The sequence below is a fragment of the Brassica napus genome, chromosome A9 (genome assembly GCF_020379485.1).
Source record: "Brassica napus cultivar Da-Ae chromosome A9, Da-Ae, whole genome shotgun sequence".
NCBI classification, from domain to species: Eukaryota; Viridiplantae; Streptophyta; class Magnoliopsida; order Brassicales; family Brassicaceae; genus Brassica; species Brassica napus.
The window spans coordinates 34,991,398-35,006,420 of record NC_063442.1 but is presented as its reverse complement, the minus strand read 5'-3'; the positions used below and the strand labels follow the sequence as shown (position 1 = coordinate 35,006,420).

Genomic DNA, 15,023 nt, shown 5'->3' with positions numbered 1-15,023 from the left:
TACTTAAATTAAATACAATGAGATTCACCACAACACACAGATGACATACAATATGCGTTAAGAGTTTTTTTTTGTTGAAATTAAGAAATGCTTAATGTGTTCACACTAAATGTAAAACCTGGAAAGTATAAACGAGCAAGCTAAAGGAGAAATTAATCAAACTGGCTATGCTTCCATCCACCAAACTCTTCTCCATCCATTCCTCTGTCTTGCTGAATATTCCCAATAAAAATAAATGAAAAAGAGCTTACGATAAGATGGTAAATAAAGCTAGAAAAAGTATATAAAGAAAAAGAAAGAGTGATAACCATAACAGAGTAAGAAACTCCAAGGAGAATCTCGCCGACAAATGAGAGATCGGTGTCAACAACGTTGTACTTGGTCGGCCTTAGCTCAGCCGTTCCTTTCTCCACTCCCATTTCCAATAACTCTTTCACGTATATTCTGTTTATCCATTTATATTCGCACATACTATTAGTGCTTTTATTTCAGTCAAGTGCATAAGCAAAGTTTAGTGTGCATATACATGATACTTACGTAGCTTCGCCGATGGGATCGTCGGCGGAGAAAGTATCATGGTCCATGACTTTGACGATGAGTTTGTAGTCGCCACCGGAGCCAGGAAACTCTGCTCTCCATTTCAGTTTCTCATTCCATGTAGGATTTCTACCTCCATCTTTTCCATTAAAATAACACATATATCTAGTATGAAGGTCTATGTGATCATCATGTTGCATTGACAGATTATTCTTTTTATCTTAATTTTCAGAAGGAAATTATAGAATTTAGTAACCATTGTTATGTAAGTTGTAATACGAAGTTTGGTATATTGATAATTAGTATGAGGTTGACCAGACAATCTCAGACTCACACTAACTACAATGACTACTTTCACAAGAAAGCTCCAAACAACAAATTTTCGAGATTTAAAACCATACAAGAAAAGAAAACTTACAAGTTAACCTCTAAAGTTTGCAAATATTAAATAGCATAATGACAAATAGCGAAATAATAAAACACCATAAATATTTGAGATAACAAATGTCTTTTTGACTGATATAACAAATGTTGATGATCACATAATACTCATGAAACAAAAGCACAATTAATAAACTAGTTTTCTTTTGTAGATCAAGTGATTAGCTAATGAATTAGTTTGATCAAGTTATATTTTTAACATTTGTTACATCTTATACATGGCTGGTTCAAAATCAAATACCATCACATTCTAAAGGAACTACAACCATTAATATATCACTGTTATTAACACAAAAAGCCTACAACCATTGTAAATCGAGTTACAAGCATGTGACAATTTGTTTCTTCCAAGAAAAGATGTTAGCAATTTGTTTATTTCGGAAGTCCTAGTGATTTTTTAAGATAATAGTAAAACTATTTCTAATACTAAAATAATGATAATCATGGATAGGCCTAATCATGAAGAACTAGTCTGGTGCATAAAGTCAATCTAAAAGGCAGAGATCTGGAGGATATGGAGATAATGTAATACATGAGTTAATTTTAATTTATACCTTTATCAACGCTGCTTTTGCGGGTTTGTCCTTTGTAATGGATCTCAACATAAGGATCTATCTTACCTTCAAAGGAATTAACATCAAATCTATGTCAATTAAAAGCCAAGAACAAACAAAAAATAAAGAGATAACAAATCTGAATGAGGGAAGAGATAGATTAACAACTTACCAAAAAATTCAGATCGTTTGAGACCTTTCCCACTGATCAGATCAACTTCTAGGATTCCCACAGCCATCTCTGTCTCTGGAGAGCTTTTCAAAAGAAATATTGGCTTCGTTTGAAGTTTTCTAAACCAAAAGAGAAGAAGATGGAATCTTGTGAGACATAATGAACAAGTGGTTGTGTAAGAGAAAGTCCTTATATACAGAATTGGTTCACATTATTTATTACTATTCTTTATTTATTTTCCAATTTCAAACACAACCAGCGTTGTGGTTCCAAAGACTTAAACCAGACCGAACCAAACCAAACCATTATGTAGAGGAGGGAACCACCTATTTCGGGTTACCGGTTTGACGTATGATGATTGGCTCCTTGAAAATTGAATCCTAAGATACATCATAATGTCTTCTACTTCTATACGAGTGCTTAAATAAATAGCGATCTTGACTTTTTAAGTTGGAGAACTCATAGAAAAGAAGACGAGGGTAAATTGAAAACGTTTCTCAAAACTAAAAGCTTAACCAAACTTCTTCACACAAATATTAAATAAAGAAAAACTCACAAATTGAGAAAGCCAGCGGAAGGAGTATTTTGAGGACACAGACCTTCATTCAACTAGAGAAACAAAGCCCAGAGAGAGAGTTGCACAAAGTTGTTTGGTGTGAGAGATAAGAGGCTTGTTCATCTTGGAGATACACCTCCACGGATCTGGACCTGGATCCAGATGGCTGGCGACCTTGAAACTGCTCTTCCCCCACGACGCCTTTCTTCTGGTTCATACCCAGGAGCGGAAGATTTATATGGTGGAAGATGATGAGACAAGTGTGTTACGACCCGAAAGAAGATGAAAAGAACGAATGGTAAACCATAGACTCGTTCACAAACATGGTGGAAGAAAGGAAAGGCTACTCGCGTGTGTGTGGTGGAGGCACTATGTTCTTTATGCTTTCTCTAAGCGGAGTATGATAGTGTGGTTCGACCTTCTGGCTCAGGATTGTTTTGTTCACCAACCAAATCAATTCGGACTTCTATTTATCTTGTTTGTTCCTCAGGAATGTTGTCATCTTCTGTTAATCTAAATCGAGTTTCACATGATTGATAACTACACACACGGAGTAAGATAGTGATATTAGTCTAACTTGAGTTTCCAGTCAATGATGACAATATTCCTACAAAGTTACAAGAGTCTCTAACTTTTGATTGTTTTGTGGAATGCATCAGAATCGTAATACTGGTATTGTCCTTGGCGGCTTCTTCTAGATTCCTACAAAGACCATTTACGAAATAAAGAGCTAGTTAGTTCTCTTAAGAACATTACTAAATACATAACTTATGAGATTAGATCCCTATAGATTGAAAATGCAACTTAAAAAAAAAAAAAAAAAACAAAAAACTTTAGGAAGTGAAGATGCGAAAGTGGTAGCATGGATTAGGCCGGAGATACAATTATCATTTTTATCAGCTTTTAACATCCATTAACCCAATAACTATTTTATATATTGTTTTTAAATAATTTATAGATTTATTTTTATTTATTAACTTAAATTAATAAAAAAATATTAGTTTAACTATATTATTAAATAAAATATAATGTTTAATTAGTGTTATGAATAATATTAGTCTAGAAGTTTTTTTGCCAAAATGCATCATGTAATTGGAATTAAATCCTCTCATTGAGAATCTATTACATTAATACATACCCCGCAAAATCAGCTTTGAAAAGTTACAATTAAAATAAAACTGAGATCTTATTGTTTTTTTTTTGGGTCAAGATCTTATTAAAGCCACAATTACGGGCCAATTTCAACAGACTATATTAGAATTAATATACATATATATATATATATATCATTTTGTTGAAATCTTGTGATTGATTAAGGTTGATTCTATAGCTTTTTTTTTGGAAATTAATTAAGGTTTTTAAAAGTAACGTAATATTTTTTTTTATAAATGCTGTCCATATCTGAATCATAACCTAAACCCAAAAAAAAAAAGTAACGTAATTACGTAATAAATATTTATAAAGTCCGCTTGGATTCATAATGCAAAGACCGAACCTTTTCAGACTCTCCTGACGAAACAATGTCCCATCCTCCTCCTCTTTCTTCCCTGCCTGACGATATCGTTTTGAGATGCTTGGCCCTTGTCCCAAGGATGTATCACCTAAACATCTCATGGGTCTCAAAAGACCTAAGGTCCCTTGTTCGCTCTCCTGAGCTCAACCTCTTGCGATCCACCCTCCGCTCCCTCCATCTATGTTTCCAAGAAGACCACAGCGACAACAACTCATCCTTCCACTGGTTTACTCTCAACGAGGCGGAGCATGGGTTAGTTCTGAACCCAACTCCCTTCCCTTCTCATCCTAGTTACGGTTCTTCTTCAACCGTCGCAGTGGGGTCAAACATCTTCTTCATGGGCGGCTCTAGAGAACCTTCCACGGATCTATGGATCCTTGATACACGCTCTGGAAACGTTACTAAGGGACCAAGCATGAGCGTGGCTCGAGTAGGTCGCACAACAGCCGTTGGCGTAATCGATGGGAAGATATACGTGATGGGAGGCGGAGAGTTTAACGAAGAGATGCAAGTTGAAGTTTTCGATCCCGAGACCGAGACGGAGACCACTTGGGAGCTTGCGGGGGTGGAGAAGGTGCGTAAGATTTCACGGTGCAGTGCCACGGTGGAGGGGAAGGTTTATATGGTGGAGTACTTGGAGACTAATGTGTACAATCCGAGAGGAGGCGAAGGAGAACGGATGGTTCGTACGGAGAGGTTCACTGATATGGCGCATAGCGTGTGTGTGGTGGAGGATGTTCTCTTTGCTTTCTTTACCCGGGCTGGGTTGATGTGGTTTGATACCAAGATTAATGTGTGGAGAAGATTGGTCGGTCCTGATGGGACGGACCTGGTTCTCTCACGTGTGAAGGGGATGTCGGAATATCACGACGGAAGGCTTGTGGTTTTTAACTACATTTTCGCAACTGACGACAACGGCTTGTGGGATGTAAATGAAGTTAACAAGAATGTTCAGTGTATGTTGGTTTCACTGGATAGAGCTGGAGACAAGATTTGTGGGAGAATCGATTGGTCTGGTATTGTGGCTACAGTCCCAGTTTGGTTTAATTTTCTGCATTGTTTACCTGTTTCCCAGTGATTGATTAGTATGTGTTATCTTGAGAGCAAACTAGAAAGAGATTTATCATGAAACCAAATAAAGAAATGAACATGTTTTGGTGTTTGTGGAATGAAGGCATTATGTTTGTAATAACTGTTGCTTGCCTGTGAGAACCATATCACTGGACGGGATCTTCTCTCAGATTTAAGCTGATTCGTTTTGCGTTTTTGCCAAAACTGGGTGAATAAACCAACTCCATCACGGCCTTTTCTCTACTGCCTCTTAGTAAACTCTTCCTTCAGTTTCTTTCTTCTCCCTTTAGATGTTTTGTGGAATGAAGAAAGGGAATTCATCAGAATCAGATAGTGGTACTGTCTTTGACAGCTTCTTGTTGATTCCTCTCTTGAGAACTTTACAAAATACGTATGTGGCTCTTATTAGTATCGATGAGATTAGTCCCTTGCAGTTTTAAAAGGCGATTAAAAAACCAAAAAAACTTGAAGAGAAGGAGCGGTCCTAGTAGTAGCATGGATTAATTTAAGCCGAGATACAATTATCATTTTCATCAGCTTTTAACATCCATAACTTAATAAATGAGTCCATTTCCCTACCAACAGACTTCTATAGCTAGATCCCTTGCGTCCACCACCATAACAACGTCGAGGAGGGCTTCTGCCTCGACCACCATATCCTCTCCTCGGAGGAATAAGGCGGACTGTATCTCCTCATCACTACTACAACCTATGTTACAAGAAACGGTTTCAACGCGAGATCAAAGAGAAAGCATGATTCTTGGAAGAAAAGTAATAAATTTAGCAGAGAAAGATAGTCAAAAAGAAAAGACAGATCCTAAGTGTAAGCTCTTGCTTGAGAAAGAGAGACAACGTTGGTCCATCTTTAAAATGGGCTTCGCCTTCGACAGTTTTGGTTATTTTTCTTTTTAGCAATTTTTAGTTTTAAGATAAATTTTAATTTGACATTAAAAATTGCATAATTTCTTTTAACGTTGCATAACTATAATATTACAAACTATAAGAAATTCTACCGATGATTTTACATCTGGCAATTTTACATTTTGAAGATTCATGTTTTACTACATCACCATAAACCTTGTTATCCAATGCATGACGTTCATGCTAAAAAAAAATTTGTAAACTTTTTCTTTATCAATGTATATAATTTTCTTTTTATTTGAGATTTGAGATTCAGATATTTAGTATAAACACATTAATAAACTTTATTAAACTACTAAAATAAAGGGGTGTTCCACAAACTCCATAGTTCTTGTCAAGGTTCTATGGTGTTAGGTATGTAAATTTTTCTATTCGTTACATTTTATATAACTAAATAAAAAACATGAAAAATATGTTAGTCGACTAATCTATATAACAGTAGATCATCCCTTATATATTAAAGGAGAAGCATTGTAATAAATGCATTCACACTATAATAGACACATGGCAGACTCACAATGATTTGATAATAAATATGTTAACGCATTCACACTATATTCATAAATGTGTTCACACTATATACTTTGTATTTTTTTAATATAAAACTCATGTGCATGGTTCAAATAAAACTTTGGATTTTTCGGTTCGAATCAAAACAAATAACGAATCAAAAGCTAAACTATATATATATATATATATATTATTTTTATTGTTTACGGATAAAGTTGGGCAAAATATTTATAAATTTTGATTCAATTCGTTATCCGTTTTGATTTGAACCAAAAAATATGGACATCCGTAACTCTACGAAGCAAATCAATTACTAAAATACAATTTAAAAAAAAAGCAAATCACAAATACTAATATTTTTAGGAACGGATATCAAATTCGATCTGTTATATGCATATATATACATATATGTACAGAATTATATATATATATATATATATATATATATTATAGCTTATATAAGTTTTACAATATTTTTATGGATTAAATTTATTATTTTAGGTATTAAAATTTAAAAAGTTAATAACATTTTATTTTTGTAATAAAATGTTATTATTAAAATTTTCCATTATTTTTTAAATTTTATTTAATGTACGGATCAAATCAGATATTCTTTAAAATTATAAATCATTTCGGATATCAGAGTCAAGGCCTTTTTAATTTTTAATTTTTAATTAATTTTAATTTTATCTTTTATGTATTATTTAGAACAAAAATATCATTTAATATTAATTAACAATATATTTGTTATTTGTTATTTATTTTTATATACTTTTACATACACATACATGTGCACCTTGATGTGAGCACTTTATAAATATTTACCACTACTGAAGTATCTATTTTTTTTGGAAGTTGAAACATTTTTTTTCTTAATGTTTCTTTCACAACCGACCAAATTATAGTAAAATTATTTGTCTTAATAATTTTTTTTTCTTTTTCTTGAACTATTATCCATTTACAAACTATGAAACCATTGGTTCGACATGACGATTATCTAAAATTTATAACATGAAAATAAATAAATAATAATAGTTTTTGGATTTTACCGGAAAAACTAAAAAACAAACATTCTAACAGAATAAACCAAAATAAATATTAATTTAAAATAATGGTTATATTTTAGGATATTAAATACCAAAAAATAACTTAAAGCTGAACCGATATCCAGATTAAACAGATTTAATGTATTTTTATTAAAAATAACAAAACTAATAATCACATTCCGCGCAAGGCGCGGGTTATTACCTAGTTTTAAAAGTATTTTGCGGGGAGAGAATCAAAATCAGATTGAAAATATTGTAGAGATGGAAACTTTAACCACTAGACTCGAAAACAATTTCTAACAAAAATAATTTGATACGACAAGGAGTTCTAAAAACAAAAAGTATATATATTATGAGACATTTTTTCAGCCGAAATGTTTCATGAAAGTAAAAGGAGCTTAAACCGAATAATCTTGTTGATTAGTTGGATATGTAACCCTTGTTACAAAAAATGAAAAACGTAGTTAGATATGCGTTGCCAATGGTATAACACGATGGTGAATCTCTTCTCAAATGTACGTATTTCTTGCTTTCTGTAACAAAAACTATAGCTTAGCTACTTTTTGTAAAGTTCCTTTTGTAAAACACAATCCAACGTAAAACTTACATTGCTTATAGAGTTATTATGTTAGTTGAAATGATATTGAGAACGTACTATTAGCGGATTTAGCGCCGTTCAGAAATAAAAAGAGAACGTACTATTAGCTAACGTTCTAACAACATAACCAACATAAAGTAAAGTAAAATACAACATGCCCCACACCAACCGTTTTTAAGATATATCTTCTACAAACCACAAGGGTTGCAAAAGAAAACATTTATCTGATCATCATTTTTTGGCACTGAATAAAGCTCAACACATCCCCGACATATTCCTCATCTCTGAAAACGACTTCTTCTCATTGAAGAATCACCATACCTACCGAAAAGTATTCTCTACCATCTGTTGTTATTCACTAATAAAAAAGGAAAATATAATGCATGATGAGATAACATAATAAATGTAAACCAATATTTCTCAAATTCTTTAGCGTTCTCTTATATAATAAAGTCTCTATATCCTTGGAAATTAGATGCAAGAATGGTTTAGTAAAAATGAAAATCATGCTTGCAAAAGAAAGAAAAAGGTACACAAAACAAAACGTGTATGAGAGATGACATAGAAAATAAAAATTAAACTATGTATCTAATCAAATAGACAAAGAAAACAAGAGAAAAAAAAAATCTCCACATCAGTATATCAGGAGCAAAACTACAACGAGTGTCACAAAATCACTACACGCAATATTACAAACACACGAGGAGACATGAGACCTAACCACATCCTTATAATCTACCTACTACAAACCAACAGTCTTCTTGTTAAAACCCTTTTTCTGGTACTTGTCTTCAGTTCTCAATCCCACAACCTTCTTCGTATCTTTACCGGGCTCAACTTTGGCCGGTTTAACCATGCTTTCCTGCAGCTGTATCAAGGCTCGAACAACTTGGTCCATGGTCGGTCTTGACTTAGGTTCGGACGAGATGCACTGCACAGCAATGCTTGCCAATCTCACTGCCTCTTCAGGTTTGTACTGTGACTCAAGACGAGAGTCCACAATTAGTAGAACCTTTCGCCTGCTTGCGAGGTACGGCCTAGCCCAGTCCACAAGGTTGTGCTCCCTGGCTGGTCGGTTATGGTCCAACGCTCGCCTTCCAGATAGTATTTCTAGAAGAACAACTCCGAAACTGTACACGTCACTTCTAGCATTTAAGTGACCTGAAAAAAGATAAAAAAATATCAGAGTATGAACAAGAACTAAACATGTAAAGATAAAAATAAAAATAAAAAAGAACTAAACATGTAACTCTTACATTAAAACAAATGTTTCATTATCTAACTATATTGCATCATATCTTACTAACAATTTGTATATGAGAATTGAATTTGAATGTACCTGTGGACACATACTCAGGAGCAGCATAGCCAAATGTCCCCATGACCCTTGTACTAACATAGCTTGTTTCTCCCATTGGACCGTCCCTCGCTAACCCAAAGTCTGAAAGTTTTCCATTGAAGTCCTGTTGTTCAAACAACACAAACCAAGTTAAGCCTTTGATTAAAGAGAAACAAAGAGACTTTTATTCAAAAGAGCGTTGTATACCGAGTCGAGCAAGATGTTGGAGGCCTTGATGTCTCGGTATATGACTTTAACAGGGTCACTATGAAGAAAGGCGAGACCTTTAGCTGCATCAAGCGCAACCTTAACCCGTAAGGTCCAAGAGAGCGGCTTACACTTCACACCAGCTGCTTCAAAACCAATTCAAAACATAAGAACAAACAATCTACTAAAAGAGTTTCAATAAAATAGTTTGGTTTATGAGTTATGACTCACTTGTGAAGAGATGATCCTCAAGACTACCCTTGTGCATAAACTCATACACAAGTAGTCTTTGCTCATCTTCCAAGCAGTAACCAATCAGTTTAACTAAGTTCGGGTGACTTAACTGCCCCAAGTAGTTAATCTCTGTCTGAATTTCACAACAAACACACAAAAAGTCAGACAATTAACGTTTGAGATTAAAGAGACATAACAAGAACAGTGTTGTGTGTAGCCATACCAGCCATTCTCGGTGACCTTGGAACCCATCAGGGTTAAGCCGCTTGACAGCAATTACAAGACCGGAGCTAGATTTGGTCGGAGTGAGAGTCGTCTCATCGATCCAACCTCTATAGACAGAACCAAACCCGCCTTCTCCGACAACAGAGTCCGATCTGAAGTTTCTGGTCGCGAGTTTAAGTTCGTTGAAGGTGAAGCTTTTGACGTTCGCCTTGCTGAGTATCTCTCCTTCTCTCCTGTGAGCCGCTGATGATGACGATTGAACACTCGAGAGGTGGAGGTCGTAGAGACCACTGCTCTTATCTGCAACAACAAAGCGTTGACCAAAAGTCAAAATCGAGGAGAAAGAAAAAAGTGTGAATCTTTAGTTAGATCACGTGAAGATTCTTGAAAAAATCATTCCTTTTGTTAAAACCCATCATTGATAAACTCATAAAAAGATCGAATCTGCAGGGAAAATTCAAAATTTTCCAGGAAAATTTTATAAAAATGGAAACTTTTTTTTTAAGTTGCAGAGAACTTACTATTGACACGAGAGCTGAGGCAAGAACCCATTTCTAGACAATGGAAGCAAAATGAATAAAGCTTGTTGTTGTGCTCTCTCTTTGCTTCTTGAACTGTGTTTGTGTAGAACAGAGATATCAAGAAACAGAGTGAAGAAGAATATAAGAGAGAGAGAGATGATGGGTGGTGTTGATGAGATACGAGAGGCAACTAAAGAGCGATGAGGAGAAGAAGAAGAAAGGTCTTTTTCTCTCTCTCTCTCTCTCTGATAAAGTACAAAACACACAAACTAAGACAACAGTGTTCTTTGACTAGCAAGCCACAAAACCGAGTTGAAGAAAATAATAGTATTTAATAAAATTTGATATCGATGAGCTTTTTCCTCTCCTTTGGTTTTTATATTTTATAAATTTGTTTTTTGTCTTCAGTGTTAACATAGCTTAACGTGCATAAAGATCAGAGAGGTTCGGTGGACAGTGAGGTGAACTCTCAAAAGACCCGACTCATAAGGGCATCTCTAACCCATGACACCATTTTAGTGTCAAAATTACACTATTTTAGTGTAGTTTTAGCACTAAATGTTTTTGTGTCTCCAACCACAACACCAAATGTTACACTAAAAAGGAATATTCTTCATTATTTTATTATTAATCAAATTCTTTTATTTTTAATAATTTTGATAAATATTAATAGTTTTATGACTAAAATATATTAACTAATATTAAAATTGTAACTAAAATAATAATTATATTTAAGTGTATTTACATTATATAATAACATTATTATTAATACATACTGTTATATTAATTAATTAAACACACAAGCAAAAGTTAAATTATAACATACTAGATCTAAATATTATAATATTCCAACTACAAATGTTTGAATTAAACTTTGTTATGTATTTAAAATTAATTTTATATTTGTTTTATACACCCTAATATTTATAACAATTAAAATATAACAAAACAATGGTGATATAACTTAAAAAAATTCATTCAATTATAAACTAATCATACAAATCAAATATAATTAAACAATACATAAATAAACAGTTTTAACAAAAAAAAAACAAAAAAAAAACTTTTGCCGTCTGCTACAGTGTTGCACCAAATATGGTGTGTCACTGTAGCAAAAAGGAAAATGACACTAAAATGCAGTTTGATATACCGTTGGGTTGGAGAGAGGAAACATCAAATCAATGCACTATTTTGCTGTTTTACCGTGTGGTTGGACTTGGCCTAAGGGTCATGAGATTTTGGTATCTTTTGCTGGCGGCCTCAGTTTGCTGTGGTGGGGTAAATGCAAAGGTTTATTTTGTTTTTTGTTGCTTTAGGTGTTGAAATGACGAGACATCTGGTTTACTATTTACTGATGTGATTGAAAGACATAAAAGCAAGTTTAGACCTTGTGGAGTTTGATAAAGTTTTGTACAAGTTATAGGAAAAGCTTAGATTTGCAATAGAGTATCTAACCATCTATAAGTTTTCTACAAGTAGGTAAGAAAATACACCATCCTCTTAGTCAAAAATAAAATAAAATACACCATCCGCTTTATGGTTTTCTGGTTGATATAGAATAACATATACGTATGTATGATGTAATTGAGTACTACTTTACCAAAAACAAATTATAATGCAAATAGCCAGTATATAAATTAAAGCTTACACGAGTGGATAAGAAAAGTAAGATTTGCAAGAAAAAAATGTACTTATGTTTAAGACAATTAAACAGTAATTAACTTAACGATCATGAGAGAAGTTTCATGCATATAAAATGGTTAGCACAGATACAGATAGGCACATATTTTAAAACAAAACATAGCTAGCCAATTATTGAACTAAATTTGTCGTTATATCTATAATCTGTAATTCATTTACTTTGAAATTTTTTTTTACTAGTTTAGCTCAAACTTGCAAAAGGTAGTTTATTTTCATATGATGATGGAAATATATAACAAAATGTCATTATTGTAGTTCTTGTTATTTTATGAATTTTTTACCCTTTAAGACACATTTCCACTTTCTATTTACACAATCAGACACATGTTGATGGAGACACACTTTCTGTGTGTCGATTGTCTCTTATACCCTTAACTTTGTTTTTCCTCAATATCCTTTCTTTTGTATTTAACTTTTCCTAACGAAAACAACAATTTGTCTGATTGGACACACTTCTCAATTAAAAGTAAAATAAAATCCATCTTTTATCTCTCATATTTCGAGACAAAAATTGAAATCACTTTCATAATTTCTGACGATCCCCTTTCATCTTCTACTCCCAAACCTTGTTCAGCTTCAAAAAACCATGGCAAAATCAAAGTCGAAGAAGAAAGGGAAGCTCAATAGTCAACTTTATTCACCGCATATCGACATTGGAGGTTTGTATTTCAAATTCCTTAACTCTTTTTGACTTGTTGTAATTTCCCAATTGAATCAAATCTTTTAGATTTTGTGGATGGGAGAGAAGACGAACAGATCCGAGCTCCGGTGTGGAGAGGACGATGCGACGGCGAGCAGGTCCGAGATCCGTTGTGTAGAAGACGACGGGACGGCGAGCAGGTCCGAGCTCCGTTGTGGAGAGGACGCGACGACGAGCTCAATTTTGATATTTACATGTTCAAATATCAATTTCTTTCTTCGTATCAGAACGTCAATCGGGATGGTCCGTATATTTTGTTAAGGAAAGATATGAGAAGTTGGTAAACGCTTCTGTTTTAAAATTAGTAATTGTTATGGTTTTGTTCACGAGGTTGTTGGAGAAACCTAATGATGAAACATTACTCAATCTGATGAATTCATGTCATGTTGCTGTTTTAGAAGAGTATCCTAATATCATCTTTGCATATGGATAGTCATTTTCACAGGTAATAGTTGTCCACAAAAAGAATTTTAGGAGATTATAACTTGTATATAAGAGTTTTTCAAGTTTTTCTCCATCCATCCATGTCCACATCTTTTCTATTAACATTAGTTAACAAAACTTTGGCATTTTTGATCTAGTATACTTGTTTGGCATTTTAATTGATTGTTTGTATGTCGTGTCAATACTCCTTTGTGTTTGGTTACTAGTGGCTCAATTCACAGTTTAGTTGTTTCAATGTCTTGCAGGAGCTCGATCATACGCAAGTGAAGGACCTAAAGACTACAATCTACTTGGTAACGTGAAACCACGTTTCTCAAATCAACATTAATCCTTGTACACTTTTTTTTATATACATTAATTGTGTCCATGTCCACACCTACTTCTCCTGAACTTGATGTGACGAAACCCCAAGACATGGTTTGTCTGGGAGTTTGAGTTTGTTAGCTGAAGCTTATGATCGATGCGTTCAAGTGTGTGCTGAATATACTAAAACTTTTTTATCTTGGTTAGGATCTTCTTCTTGTTTCATTGCTGAGTTTTATGTTCACAACATATATGTCCACATTTTATTTGTCCTCATTTTTTGGTGTTAACAGAAATGCACACTGTTTCATTTCAGAGAAAGCACACTTACAAGATGAGGGCGTCTTCCAGTACTCATGTTTCTACACTCGGCAGCTTCTAGAGTTTATATACATTTGCTGAACCTCATTCACGTGTACACAACTTTCTCACCCGTGTTTTGTTCGACCGATAAAGCTTTTATCCATATGTTTTATGTCCACGTCCACGAAGACATATTCAATAACTTATACTTTGCAGTATTTAATAAAATATTAAAATATAAAGTATATGGATATCAAAATATATATATAAATCATTTTATACATATATTACATTCGAATTTACATATTAGAAAATAAATAATAAGGAACATAATATGATGGGATATAAAAGATGATCCAAATGTTAGCAAAATAAAATAAAGATAATCTCTAATATGAATTTATACACAACACTCTTATCAAACATTCCATAAGTCAACAAAATTCACATCCACATTTTTTATGTACATATGAAGCCATTAACTAGTAAAATAAAATTCGAAAATATAATAAAATATTAAAACTATATATATATGGATATCAAAAAAAAAAAAATTAGACATTTATACAGTTATTGTATATTTATTTACATATTAGGAAATAAAATAATAATGAATTAAATATGATGGAGGTAAAAAATACTACAACAAATCTTGACGCTCAGATTAATTTGTATGCCCACCATCTAACGGTTGCAATTTGTCACTATTTTCTATATGTACTTTTTTTCTTCACTAGATTACAAACTGACTTTTCATCGCTTAACTAAACAAAAGAAAATCAATTACACTATTTTGTTTCATGTGTTTGGGCAAAGGGTATTTCTGTACAAAAGCTGTCTGGAAAACCGTAAAAGTGTGCCTCCAGCACAATGTGTCTTATAATGTCAAAAAAGATAAAAATGTGTCCTATAGAGAAATCAACTCTTATTTTATTGTTATTTGTTAGACCATTTTACTAGTATTTATATTGGTGGAAATGGACTGAGGTTAGTAGTTAAAATGTCAAACAAAGAAAAAAAACAGCAAAGTGAAAAGAGTTTATCCAACTCTATGTAAGTTAACGTTTGTGTTAGATAGTATATGTCCTTTAAATATGTTCTTGTTAACAACATGGTACCTATCTGTT

General features: G+C 33.3%; 3 protein-coding genes across 5 annotated transcripts; 1 reads left to right on the top strand and 2 right to left on the bottom strand.

The window, feature by feature from the left end:
* LOC106412089 (16 kDa phloem protein 1) lies at positions 1-1,933 on the bottom strand. Of its 2 annotated transcripts, none has more exons than XM_013852980.3 (5): positions 1,705-1,933; positions 1,533-1,598; positions 538-676; positions 315-444; positions 1-212 (listed from the first exon to the last, which is right to left on the bottom strand). In XM_013852980.3, the coding sequence occupies exons 1-5, from the start codon at positions 1,769-1,771 to the stop codon at positions 153-155; spliced, it is 462 nt and encodes a 153-aa protein (XP_013708434.1). In that variant the 5' UTR covers positions 1,772-1,933; the 3' UTR covers positions 1-152. The 2 variants fall into 2 exon arrangements, with proteins under 2 accessions (XP_013708434.1, XP_013708433.1); XM_013852979.3 differs by having other exon boundaries at positions 309-444; positions 1,705-1,932.
* Positions 1,934-3,554: 1,621 nt separating this feature from the next.
* On the top strand, positions 3,555-6,206 carry LOC106414382 (putative F-box/kelch-repeat protein At2g41360). The gene has a single exon (XM_048741162.1). It carries the CDS (start codon positions 3,781-3,783, stop codon positions 4,849-4,851), a length of 1,071 nt encoding a protein of 356 aa, XP_048597119.1. The 5' UTR covers positions 3,555-3,780; the 3' UTR covers positions 4,852-6,206.
* Positions 6,207-8,460: 2,254 nt separating this feature from the next.
* On the bottom strand, positions 8,461-10,789 carry LOC106414264 (probable serine/threonine-protein kinase PBL1). Of its 2 annotated transcripts, none has more exons than XM_013854946.3 (6): positions 10,446-10,789; positions 9,923-10,224; positions 9,697-9,832; positions 9,466-9,608; positions 9,259-9,382; positions 8,461-9,080 (listed from the first exon to the last, which is right to left on the bottom strand). In XM_013854946.3, exons 1-6 carry the CDS (start codon positions 10,474-10,476, stop codon positions 8,662-8,664), a joined length of 1,155 nt encoding a protein of 384 aa, XP_013710400.2. In that variant the 5' UTR covers positions 10,477-10,789; the 3' UTR covers positions 8,461-8,661. The 2 variants fall into 2 exon arrangements, with proteins under 2 accessions (XP_013710400.2, XP_013710399.2); XM_013854945.3 differs by having other exon boundaries at positions 9,466-9,611; positions 10,446-10,743.
* Between the last annotated feature and the right edge of the window lie 4,234 nt (positions 10,790-15,023).

Coding starts and splice junctions, on each gene's coding strand:
- LOC106414264 (XM_013854945.3), bottom strand. CDS start 10,476: ATGGGTTCTTGCCTCAGCTCTCGTGTCAATA. Junction 10,225..10,445: donor CCTCAGCTCTCGTGTCAATA/GTAAGTTCTCTG, acceptor TTGTTGTTGCAG/ATAAGAGCAGTGGTCTCTAC. Junction 9,383..9,465: donor CCAACATCTTGCTCGACTCG/GTATACAACGCT, acceptor TTTGAACAACAG/GACTTCAATGGAAAACTTTC.
- LOC106412089 (XM_013852979.3), bottom strand. CDS start 1,771: ATGGCTGTGGGAATCCTAGAAGTTGATCTGATCAGTGGGAAAGGTCTC. Junction 1,599..1,704: donor CAAACGATCTGAATTTTTTG/GTAAGTTGTTAA, acceptor ATTCCTTTGAAG/GTAAGATAGATCCTTATGTT. Junction 213..308: donor GAGTTTCTTACTCTGTTATG/GTTATCACTCTT, acceptor GGGAATATTCAG/CAAGACAGAGGAATGGATGG.
- LOC106414382 (XM_048741162.1), top strand. CDS start 3,781: ATGTCCCATCCTCCTCCTCTTTCTTCCCTGCCTGACGATATCGTTTTG.